This window comes from Musa acuminata, chromosome BXJ2-10 (assembly GCF_036884655.1).
Source record: "Musa acuminata AAA Group cultivar baxijiao chromosome BXJ2-10, Cavendish_Baxijiao_AAA, whole genome shotgun sequence".
NCBI classification, from domain to species: domain Eukaryota; kingdom Viridiplantae; phylum Streptophyta; class Magnoliopsida; order Zingiberales; family Musaceae; genus Musa; species Musa acuminata.
The window spans coordinates 33,876,854-33,888,836 of record NC_088347.1 but is presented as its reverse complement, the minus strand read 5'-3'; the positions used below and the strand labels follow the sequence as shown (position 1 = coordinate 33,888,836).

Sequence of the window (11,983 nt, the reverse complement as noted above, 5' to 3'; positions counted from 1 at the left end):
CTCCCCCCCCCACCTTTGGTCGTCTGCTGCTGTGCTGCTGCTGCCTGCGTCCGATCCCCCGTGAGATCGAACGAGGAAGAGAAATCGAATCAGGAATCGTAATCGCTCCGCTGCGATCGAGAAAAAGGAAGGGGGCTGGTCGCTGATGAGAGGATCGAAGGGGCGCATAGCATGAAGAACATCCTCAAGAAGCTTCACATCGTGGCGAGCCACACGGAAGACGCGGATGCCTCCGCCTCCCCCTCCTCCTCCCCGGTCAAAGGTGCCGTCAAGGTCCCCCACGCCCACCCCGATCAGAAGCCCCTCTCCAGCCTCACCAGCTGGTTGAATTCCGTGTCCAGCAAGCACTCTTTCACCCCTCCCTCCTCGTCCTCCTCTTCAGCCTCCTCTTCCTCGTCCTTAGTTGCCAAACAGAGAGTGGAGCCGAGGGAAGGCCCGAGTACGGTCTCCTCGTCCGCTTCGGAAGCGGTGGTTGACTCGGCGATGAGGGGTTCCACGTTGACCAAGCCGACAGTCCCGGAGATGGACGAGGAGTACCAAATCCAGCTCGCTCTGGAGTTGAGTGCCAGAGAGGATCCGGAGGCGGCTCAAATCGAGGCCGTGAAGCAGATTAGTTTGGGCTCTTGCCCGCCTGAGAACTCCCCTGCTGAAATTATTGCTTACAGATACTGGGTTATGCATCCTCAAGCTCTTAATCTCCTTATTCTGTCTAATTGCTTATCAGTTTGGCCTTATTATTTTGATAATGTTAGTTTATCAGAACATTGCTGCATCTATAGCTGAAATAGTCCGGTTTTGGTGCTTTTGGGGCCCATATTTACAATAGTATTCGTGTTTGGTGATTTGTTCCAATTCACTTATTGATTTGTCATGGCTATTTGCCTTTGCTAGAAAACATTTTGTATAGCATTCTCACCGTTTCGACTTTGGTACTTCAGAGATCGGTCATAATTGACTAGTTAATCAAAGATTTTGCTATTTTCAATTAATAGTTTTGTTATTCAAGTTAAACTAATCCGTAGGAGCTTCCTTTAAGCATGCTTCATTTTTCTTAAATGCTATATCGAATGACAATCTTCATTCTTCCGATGATGGTTCAACAATTCTGATCAAGGCATCATAAATTCAACCCTATCGGACAACCTTAACACTACTGGAACAATTCCTTGCAGAAGGAAAGGGAAACAATGGCAGTGGAGTCACGGTCTCAGTCTTCATGTTTAATTTTAATTCTTGACTTCTAGCTTGCAAGTTATACCTGCATTGAGCAAACACTACCAAAATGAGCAAAAGAACAACAAAAGCTAGATTAACAAGGGATCTAAATGGTAGAGGAGGTTAATATTATTGTTGGGTGGAAGGAATCAGAGGTTAAAGTCATGTAGATCTCTAAACAAACTTGGTGGATACTAGGGTTGGATAAGTTAGGAATATGTAACTTAGTCCAGAGATCGGAGATCGGAAGAATATCACACATAAAGAAAGGACGCTTGCTTTTTGTAGCACTCCTTCAGTCTTCCACATCACTTGATCAAAGCATGGGCACCTTTTTTTTTTCTTTTGTAAAGGGTAAGTGGTGTAGGCCTAGTTTTAATTTCAGGACAAAGCATTTACTAGCTAAGCTCGCTAGCACCTTCTAGCATGGCCACTTTCAATAGCCATAAATATTCTAAGAAGCATTTTGATGATTGTCTTCTTGACCAATTCTCTCAAGAGAAAGAAAACACACAGAAACAATGGAAATGAACTTAGATATTCATTCTCACCTATTCAACATGTTCTATAGTTTTAGCTTTGTATCGCACCACTTAAACAATTATCATGCATATGATTTAGAAGAAAAAAGTCACCTAAACATAAATAGTAGTTAATAAAAAAATAAGGCCAAAATGACAAAATAGACAATCCCTACTAAATTCACTTTAAATAAAAAGATTATGCTAATGGCTTTTAGGAAATAAGCATAGTTTTGGTGTCTGCCGATTCCTATAGGTAACTATTGAGACTTTTTGTTGATTTCTTGGACTTATAGCCAAAAATCTGTTGCAACTGACTAGAATTAATTGAGCTTAAATAAAATCATCTGATTTTACCTATTACAGCCTATTTTACATCCTCAAAAGAGAAAAAGGAGCATGAAAGTGAGGAATAAGGGAGGTGAGAAAAAGAGAGAAACAAAGGTGAAGAAAATAGAAACCTGCAGCTTTGACCATAAAGCAGTGGAATCATGGCATCTAATAGTTATTGTAAGCCTCAAGCCACTGACTCAGTGCATACTAAGAGTGGATAAGTTAGGGGTACGTAGTTCAGATTCTACAGTTAAGTGATTGTCTTGTCGATTAATTCTCTCAAAGAAAAAAAGGTAGGAACCATGGAAATAGATTGGATTCTAAATCTCACCCATTTCAGCAAGACCTGTAGTTTTAGCTTAGTGTTGTACCGATTCAACATGTCACATGAATGTGCCCCACATTGTGACCACGTATCTGTCACAGGAATGGTATCAACAATGTGATTGTGAATCTCTGCTGGCATTATGCGATGTCTGCAGGTAAAAGCTCCTAAGAAATTTCAATCAAGGTGCTGTTATTTTGTTATTGTTGATCCTGTATAATGTATAATGTATGTATGGTAAATGCAACTGATATCAGATTATCAATTTCTCTATGTAGTTGTATTATTTAACTCCTCCTATCGTTTCTCATCCCTATATCTCTTTGTGCTTCACAGAATTATAATGCTCTTGGCTATGATGACAAGATCTTGGATGGTTTCTATGATCTCTATGGCATATTGGTTGAGTCTACGTCTTTAGAAATGCCTTCTCTAACTGATTTGCAAGGAACACCAGTCTCTGATAATATCAGTTGGGAAGCTGTATTGGTAAATAAAACTGAAGATGCTGACCTTGTCAGATTTGAGCAGAAAGTGTCATTAATGGCTTCAAAAGTGAGGTCTTGGAGGTGGAGCATTGGTTAGAATGGAGGTGGACTCAGAGGAGTGCCACGGAGACACATCTACTGATCATGAAGAAAAGGGATGCAGATGCGAGGCGACGGATAGTAGGGCCATGGGCATGGTAGCGCCATGGTACCGCAGAGGCGGGACTTCCGTGAAAGTCATTGATCCCTTGCTCTCACGGAGGGAGAGCGCTTGGTCGTGAAAGGGGCCGAGGAGGTGGAGCATGCAGAGACAATCTCTAAGTACCGAGACAAGGCTGAAGGGCAGAAGCCAAGAAACTTCGTAAGACCGGTGTCAACACGGTCTTAAGTGATGGACTTCGGGTCATGCAAGAGTGCACGACCAAGGAACGAAGCAGGCAGTACGCGGTGCTATACCTTTGCTACTCAGTGGAGTAGGCGGCAGGGTTGATGGAGAAGACGGTACAATCCCAGAGGCGACCTCATCTATTTGAGAATTACTCCAAGTTGGGGTGAAAACTTCCTGCATTCCAGAAGTTCAATGGCGTTGAGAAAGTGAATCACAGTAACTAACTCAACGCAAGGAGTGCAAACACTTCAGGTGCTTCAGAAGTGTGAGCAAAGAGCAGGCGAAGGCCAGTAACCAGCTCGATGCATGAAGTACAACCTCGAGGAGGCGGGCGAAGTCAAGTAACCTTTGCCTTCTCAACTTTTAAGAGAATGAGCGAAACCGAGTACCCCAATTCTCTTATTTATCCAGCAGAGGAGCTCTGCACAAGTTCAAAGACCCTTCGAAGATAATGGAAGACAATAGTTGTCAAATCCTCACCAACGGCGATCAGTGTTACTGAGAGTAGATTGTTCGCTTCATTTCCCAACGAAATGCCAATCGAAAGTGGAAGTGATGCGAACCTACTTGGATGTGACAACTAACTGAAAGAAGAGTCAATGAGCAGATTTTGTGGAGGAAGGACCCAAAACTTCAGAAGTTTGCAAGACGATCCTCGTTAAAGCTCCAACAAGCATCCACCCAGTTCAAGCAGCATGAGGAATTTTTGAGTGACTGGCGCAGTAAGGATGGTCTTTTCCTTCATCTGGCGGATCCGCAAGAATCAACAAGGATCAACACAACTCAGCCAACCCCACACCAGAGTCAGAGTCATTGGTGAGTTGAAGCAGCATGGCGGATCAAAGGTTCGACTACTCAAAAACAGCAGCGGAGAGCAGCTGGGAGCCAGGAGGCGCATTGCAGCTGGAGCAGAAGATTGAAGACTCAGCAAAGGCGAGGAGTTGCAGTGTTCACAAAGGCTTCGACGAGGACGTCGAAGGAATAAGTGGGGGAGAATGTCACGGACAAACTTCGAAACCGGATGTTTGGTGTACTGCTTATGTATGTCCGTGTCCTTTGGTATGTTCATACCTTGTACAACATGTAGAGGGGCAGCCGAAGGCTTAATAGTCTCATTTTAATTGGGTTGGTGGCCTCTTTAGGCATGTAAATAAAAGTTGTGTCATGTGGACACGTGCAATGGACCATTTTACCCTTTGTTGTACAACTGTTCAGAGCTTGTAAAGTCTGTTTGTAATTTGCATTGTCTATGATGTGTTTTTCGGAGATGTTTGCTTGTGGATCCCGATTGAGGCGTTCTCTCTAACCCGTTCTCTCTTTTGGTGGTCCTAAGGGACAATGGGAGGCTTCAGGGAGGCTGACCTTTGCGGACGGACACGCAAGGGTGCCGCACGACTTAGGCAAAACCAGCTAAGTCCGTGACAGTGCACTTGAGTTGTCTAAAATAGTTTACTTTTGCTGTTAATGCCATGGATGACCCTTTCTAGCTATCTCTTTTATCAATGCTTCTTTTACTGTAAATTTCAATTAATAGCTTTTTTGAGTACTACTCATTTGTTGATCTTCATACACGTATCCATGAGGAGCAATATCTTGAATTTAATCCCTATAACACATGTCTATTGCGAGGCCACTGTTTTGTAGGTTGGACTGATAATTATTAGTCTATAATTGGTTGGGACATTACGGCTTGTTGTGATAGTCTATTGTTGGCTGTAGTACTACATTGTTGGCTATGGTGTATTGATGATCTTTTCAATTGTTTCGTGTTCTTCCTGTCTATGACTTGCTTTTCTAGCCTCATGCTAAATTTGGTTTTTTACATCTTCATAATTTAAGAACTTACTGTTGATGGAAGATATTGCACTTCAGTCTTGGAGGGTTTGCAGCTTTGATGACAGCAGCTGAATCAGCTCAGCATGTTCGTGGAGTTGTTTTACTAAATTCAGCTGGACAATTTGAAAATCCAAGTGAACAGCCCAAGAACAATGAAGAAGAGACGGTGTTACAGAAGTTTGTGTTCAACACACTGAAGGAATTCATCCAAAGAATAATCTTGGGGTTCCTATTCTGGCAAGCAAAGCAACCTGCTCGTGTTGAAAAAGTCCTGAAAAGTGTACAGTATTTCTCGTTAACTTCCTGGCTTAAATTTTACTTTCTGGTTCAACTGACATGCAGCAAATGACCTTGTATAAGGTAAATTTGAGAGGGATCCTGCATAGTCACTCTAGTGTCGGTTCAGTTACTTGCGGGTCTCGTTTGACAGGGTGACTGCTTTGACGCCGCCCACTCAATGTGTTCTGATTAGCATGAAGATTCGGAGTGGGTAAGAAGTAGGTTATGGTCACAGCCAGGCTAGTAGCATAGACACAAGGTTGATTCTGTTCCATGTCTAGGAAATTTTATCCTTTCCAGCTGACTACAGTCTCCTATCAAAGAAGTCCTGCATGACTTGCTTTGATCTTGGCAATAAATCTAAATGCCATCCCTTATCGGATTGCAATGCATCAACATAAACCACAATTGGATGGTGTTGTTGAATATATGAAGTAAAAAGAAGGATATCTTCCTTTCTTATACTTCATCACGGGAGGATATATTCCTTTCTAGTCTCAGGACGATGACCCACATCGTTGTTCATGATATCAATCTTTGTTGATTATCCTAAGTGGTCTTCAGAGGAATGGTCCTTTTGGGTAGACGATGAATTAAAAGCTTTTACCGGGTGCAGTATAGTAAAATATGTTATAGTATGTATCGCTTCGATGTTATAAATGCACATTCATAATTTTCTGAGCCTTTAATGTTTGCTAACCATATCGTTCTTTTTCCCCTGTTGACACAGGTGTATATAAATGCCTCCAACGTGGACAATTATCTCGTGGAATCGATAACTAAACCGGCGGAGGATCCAAATGCTGGAGAAGTTTATTACAGGTGCTTAAATTGAAAGTTACAACTTATTCGCCATTAGTTTTTACCGACATTATAAACCACGTTATGGTGTTTCTCAGATTGATGACGAGATTTATGTCAAACCAAAGCAAGTACACGCTCAACAGCGTCCTTAGCAAACTCTCATGCCCATTGTTGCTGATATGGGGTGACTTAGACCCTTGGGTTGGGCCTGCCAAGGCAGCTAGAATCAAAGAGTTCTATCCAAACACCACCGTCGTCAATTTGCAGGCTGGGCATTGTCCGCATGATGAAGTCCCTGAGCTCGTGAATGAAGCTCTACTCAATTGGCTATCCTCATTATAACTTGAAGTCATCACCCAAGTATTGTGAATTATTTGTCAAATACATTCTTTGTTGGGGTAAAAACTCAACAATATAGGTTACATCTAATTTAGTCAATAAAATGAGAAGCAATAGGGATTAGAAGTTATCCGGAATCGTGTTTGATGCAGTGATTTGATCCGATCGTGTTGTGTTGTTTTTTAATTTCTTTTACATCTCATCTAGAAAATTGGTGCGGTGAGCATGGATGTGTAGGCATTCTTGTTTTTCTTTTATTGATGAGCTTTACGTTGTCTTTAACTGTTGGATGCTCCCCTGCCCAAATCTGAGAACCCTCTTCTGCCGAAGTGAATCTGAAGAATTGTGATGTATGGATGTCATCCAATGTTAGATCCTCAGCTTTTTTAGGCTCCTATGGGTGAATTCGAAGGAATGCAATTGGTTTTGGCTGTCAAGAGTTTTGTTTCTTTTGTTTTTTAAGTTAGATCGTTAGATCGACTTCTTCCTTCAGATATTCTAATGATCTGGATTTAAAGGCTTCTTTAATCTGCAAATAATTTATTCTGCATCTGTCAAAGACCTATTCACTCCATATTTTGGTGATTTAGTTTATATAAACAATGAATGGTGCATTAAAATTGTAGGTTAGGAAAATGCAGTTTTGTGTTTGCACAGGTTCTATTTACTCTTTTACCATATGATTTCTTTCTTCTCTAACTTTGATGAGCAGTCAAAGTTAGTAGATAGTAGCGTGTGGATTTTGGCACAACACGAAAAGAGTAGATATAAAATCTTTGGAGACTTGAAAATTTGTTAATCCAGGATATTTATCCATATGCTTTCATTTTTATTTTTATTTTTAATTTCATGTTTATCCTGGAAATATATACCGATAAAATTCGTTAACTAGCACAGATCTGAGCATTATATTGCCATTATATTAGAAGACTAGGAAAGAACTCAGTGTTTCACCAAAATTTCCGATCTCAACAGTAAAAAATTAGCTGTATTTGCATACTTTGAACAACTGAAACTTTAAAATACCATCGAATATTCCTGAACATGTTTTACTATTCATTCGTGTGACATTCAAAAATCTATTTTTTTTTTATAAATAATAATAATAATAATAATAATAATAATAATAATAATAATAATAAAAAGGATAATGCTAAGGAGGCTTTGGAAACAGCATGAGTTCCTCCTCTCCCGTTACGTAGTCGAAGGTTTTAAAAAGTGTTAAAAGTATATAATATCGTCGAGTATGATTTTCTTTACTTAAGTATTAATCAACATCATCGAGATACTCTATCTCTTGTCACCTTTTAATTTTGGATGTTTCTTAATGATAGCTCAGGGCTTGATGACTTGAAAAATTATCTCCCTCGAGATAGGTTCGTCGATGACATCGATTATCACTCCACTAGTCCCTTAGGTTAGAGAGAAAGTTCTCGATGTCTCCGGACAAATCACTCAAGGTGTCCTCAATCGATAAGTTCTTTGATTTGTTCCTTTAAATTATTACAGTCCTCCTTGTCATGTCTATAATCATGGTAGAAGCGATAATATTTGAATTTATCTCTTCTCTTTGATGGTGTCCTCATCGGTTTAGGATGTTAGGTGTCCTTATCGATTTACGCAAGAGGGGGGCGGGGGGGGGAAAGATAACTTGAAATCTCGTTCGTATATGAAGTGAATGTAGCAGGCAAGTAAAGATTCAATTTACAGTAATGTAAATTGCTCAAATATAAAAATGCAAACCAGAGAAGAACACACCAATTTTATAGTGGTTTGGTCGTCGTGGCCTACATCCACTCCTCTGATTTCTCTTCCGTCGAGGCCACCGGCATCTATTAACGATCTTCCTTTAATAGGCGAAGATGAATCTCCTTCTTACACTCATCTTCTCTTTTTACCGGGTTTAGGAGACAACCCTTACAAGCACACACTCCTCGTAAATAGAATTTTAAACTTAGACTATACGAGGGGATTTCTATAGTGATTGTAATAGCGTTTTCTCACTTTTAAATACTCCGTCCTTGTGTGTTTTAACCAGGGATGAGAGAGATATTTATAGGCTTCAAGTTGATTCAAACTTGGAGCCTAAAAATATCTTATCTCAGGTTTCCTGGGTCTGGGCGGTATCACCACCTGTGCTAGGCGGTACCATCGCCCTAGTGTCAGTCTGACATTGACACTGCACTGGGCAGTACCATCGCCTGACACTGGGCGGTACCACCACCTAGACTGGTGGTACCACCGCTTATAAGCTCTCGGAGGCTATCTGGGCGGTACCATCGCCCAGACCGACGATACCACTAACTAACACAGTCTCGGAGACTATGCTATGACGATGTCATCTGTTGGGGTATTGTTTGCGTCTTTTCATTGGGCCAAACACAATTCTTACATGGGCCCAACTGGCCCATAATTGAGTTGGCCCAATTTCAAATACAATTACGTACTAACTACGAAATCTAAGATATACTTAAGCTAAACAAGTCCATAAGTCTTAGTTTCTTCCGATGAGCTTCCGGTGATCTTCCGGCGAACTTCCGATGATCTCTCGGTAATGTTCTAGCGGACTCCCGGCAAGCTCCTAGACTTCACGATGATCTTCTTGGCGAGTTCCGACGAGCTTCTCTGGCAAGCTTCGAGACTTCTTGGTTGGTTCTGACAGAACTTTCGACGAATGTCCGAACTTCCAACGAACTCTCAAACTCCTAACAAAATCGTGTCCTTGACTTCGAGACTTCATTTTGCTTCATACCTTGCTATTGTAGTTAATCATGTACATGTAAAACATACTTCGATCTAGACAATTAATACTAAGCATTAATCATATCGTCTGGCATATCATTGGTCCCTCGACTCTTCGTCCGATTCTTCAGCGCATCGTCCTCTCTTGCGGCCTATTGCCCAATTGGTCAGTTGACTCTGTAACTCTGATATTCTTGGCGCAATATCCGCTCTTCTTGGCCCGATGCCCGAATCCATGGCACGAAGCCATCTATCGATATGTCGACCGATCCTTCGGCCCGATGTCCAATCTTATGATACGTTTTCCTTTGGCCCAATATGATTTTTCTTGCTTTAATTATCTCATCCTGATCGAAGCATCATGCATCACTCAAAACGTAGATCAAATCATAATCACTTATCAATTGATTTCATTATCAAAATCCGAGATTAACATAGGATCCTTTAAAAGCTTTTTTTTTTTTTTTTTTTAAATTTGTAGAAAGACTTGAGTTCTAATCATGTTCAATGGAGTCGACTTAGGTCTTTGGTGAGGCAACTTGGGTTGATAATTTCTCCTTCACTGTGGTGACCTCGAGGTTAGGATTAACGAAAGTCGCTCCTGCCTCGACCTTTTACGCATCTTCTTACGCTTATTCGAGACCATTGTCTCTATGACAATAAATTGATTGGCTCTTTAGAGTACCTCGAGTATTGTTATTGGTGGTCTCTCCACCGATGACTTAAAAAAAAGTAAGAGAGTTTGATTCCCATCATGAAAGCCTGTGTCACAAGTGACGGATGAACCTCTTGCACGCCTTGGATCTTGTTAGTAAATCTGGTGACAAAGTTATAGAGTATTACCCCTTTCCTTTACTTGAGTTTGAGAAGCATTTCTACTTATGAACTCGAATGCATATTTTCAAGAAAATAGAGCTCAAACTCTTTTGTAAGTTGACAAAGGAGTTGACTAAGAATGACTTGAAAGCGAGGGTACCATTCTAGAGTTGGGTCTCTTAGTGTTGTCGAAAGGGCACGACGCATCATTGCATCCAAGGAGCCCAGCAACGATATCTAGATGCGAAAGGTGGCAATATGCTCTATCGAGTTGATGTTATTATCAAAAGCATCTAACGATGGGAGACGAAAATTCATTGAGATTGATTCCTCCTAAATATTTTGAGTGAATGAGATTGACCGAAGGTAGGATCGATTGGGTTTTCTTTCTCCTTTGGATTGTCAAAGCTCTTGCTGCATCTCTTTTAAGCATTGATCCATTTGTCATACTTGAATCTTGAGGGAGCAATCTATCGAATCCGCTGGCTTAGTCTTATATTCAAGTAAAGTAAAACAATGGTGTGGCGGTGTGCTGAATTCTATGGTTGAGGAGTGAGGCACTCCTTTGATAAGTGGTTCTACTAAGTATTGGCCGATCTCAAGATGTTAGCATCATGACGAGAAGAGGGATCTCGACGGACGATAGAGCCGATGACGATTGAAGTATTAATCATGACTTGGATGATGGTGTCATTTATTGTGCTAGTTGAGGCAAGATTGGAGTGACAGTTTACATTACGCCTAGTAGCGTCTACACCTACTAGGTGAGATTCAAGAATACTTCAATAAGGATAAGTAGATGGCTTTCAACGACCATAAATGTCTCGACACTTATGTCGAGATGGATGCATCTATGCGAAAAGGGAGTGATTGCTGCCCCGGAAAGTGAAAGTACTATAGATTAGAGGTAGAGTCTCTTTGCTCAATCATTTATTGAGAGGGTTTGTAAGTAGACATTCTTGTGACATTAGGCCTTCCTTCTAGCTCCAAAAGTTAGACCGAATGAAGACATCGCTGAACGCGAGCGTTGAATGTGGTCACCGTAAGATTCTACCAATTTCATTATATATTTTTTTTTAAGCATATCTTTTATGTTGGATGCACCAAACCTCATGATAAACAATAAGGAAATAAGAAATGTAAAGTAGTATTATATACAGTGAACATATCCATTATTCAAGCGCATCTTATATATTACGTATAATGAATTATATCACAATATCAACAGGTGCATTTACCCTTCCGATCATGTGGACTACCGCATTCACTATAAAGCCTCTCGAATGTGACTTTACTAACACAAGTCGTCGAGTATTGGACACCGAGAAGTAGTTCCAAAAACAAAATGGCCATGACGAAAACACTATCCTCCTGCGGACTCATCGCCTTGATCGTCCTCATGAGTGCAATGATCCGCACAGGTACGTCCATCACTACTAGTTCCTCTAAATCAATCCTACTTCACATATAATATTCAAAATATTTCTAATACCATCGATCGATCGATCTCCTTTAATTTTTTTTTTAATGTTTTTTTTCCTTTATAGAGTCTAGCGACGTTGGAATAAACCGCGGAGTAGTAAGTCGACTAGTCTCCTAGTACATGCTTTTATTCTCTTATGTAAGTCCTCTGAATTACTGATTTATATGTGATGTGTTTATTATTATTATTTGTTAGGCTCGTACGTGGTGCATAGCGAACCCCCTTGCGAATCCAGTGGCACTTCAAAAGGACCTCGATAGTCTATGCGGTGGTGGCGTTGATTGTCAGTCCATTCAATCCGGTGGTGCATGTTACGAGCCTAACACAGTAGTCGATCACGTTTCCGTCGTCTATAATCTATACTACAAGTCGCATCAGTCCCAACCTTTGGGGTGTAACTTTGGCAGCAACTCC

The 11,983-nt window shown here is 41.0% G+C and overlaps 1 protein-coding gene across 8 annotated transcripts; it reads left to right on the top strand.

Annotated features, from left to right (window-relative positions):
* On the top strand, positions 1 to 6,658 carry LOC135586175 (probable serine/threonine-protein kinase SIS8). 8 transcript variants are annotated; one of them, XM_065129941.1, is made up of 4 exons: positions 3 to 672; positions 5,143 to 5,386; positions 6,116 to 6,207; positions 6,285 to 6,658. In XM_065129941.1, the coding sequence occupies exons 2-4, from the start codon at positions 5,165 to 5,167 to the stop codon at positions 6,529 to 6,531; spliced, it is 561 nt and encodes a 186-aa protein (XP_064986013.1). In that variant the 5' UTR covers positions 3 to 672; positions 5,143 to 5,164; the 3' UTR covers positions 6,532 to 6,658. The 8 variants fall into 8 exon arrangements, 3 of the variants coding, with proteins under 3 accessions (XP_064986012.1, XP_064986013.1, XP_064986014.1); XM_065129942.1 differs by having other exon boundaries at positions 5,110 to 5,386; XR_010492008.1 differs by lacking the exon at positions 3 to 672 and adding an exon at positions 5,537 to 5,596 and having other exon boundaries at positions 5,243 to 5,466; positions 6,285 to 6,332.
* The last annotated feature ends 5,325 nt before the right edge of the window (positions 6,659 to 11,983 follow it).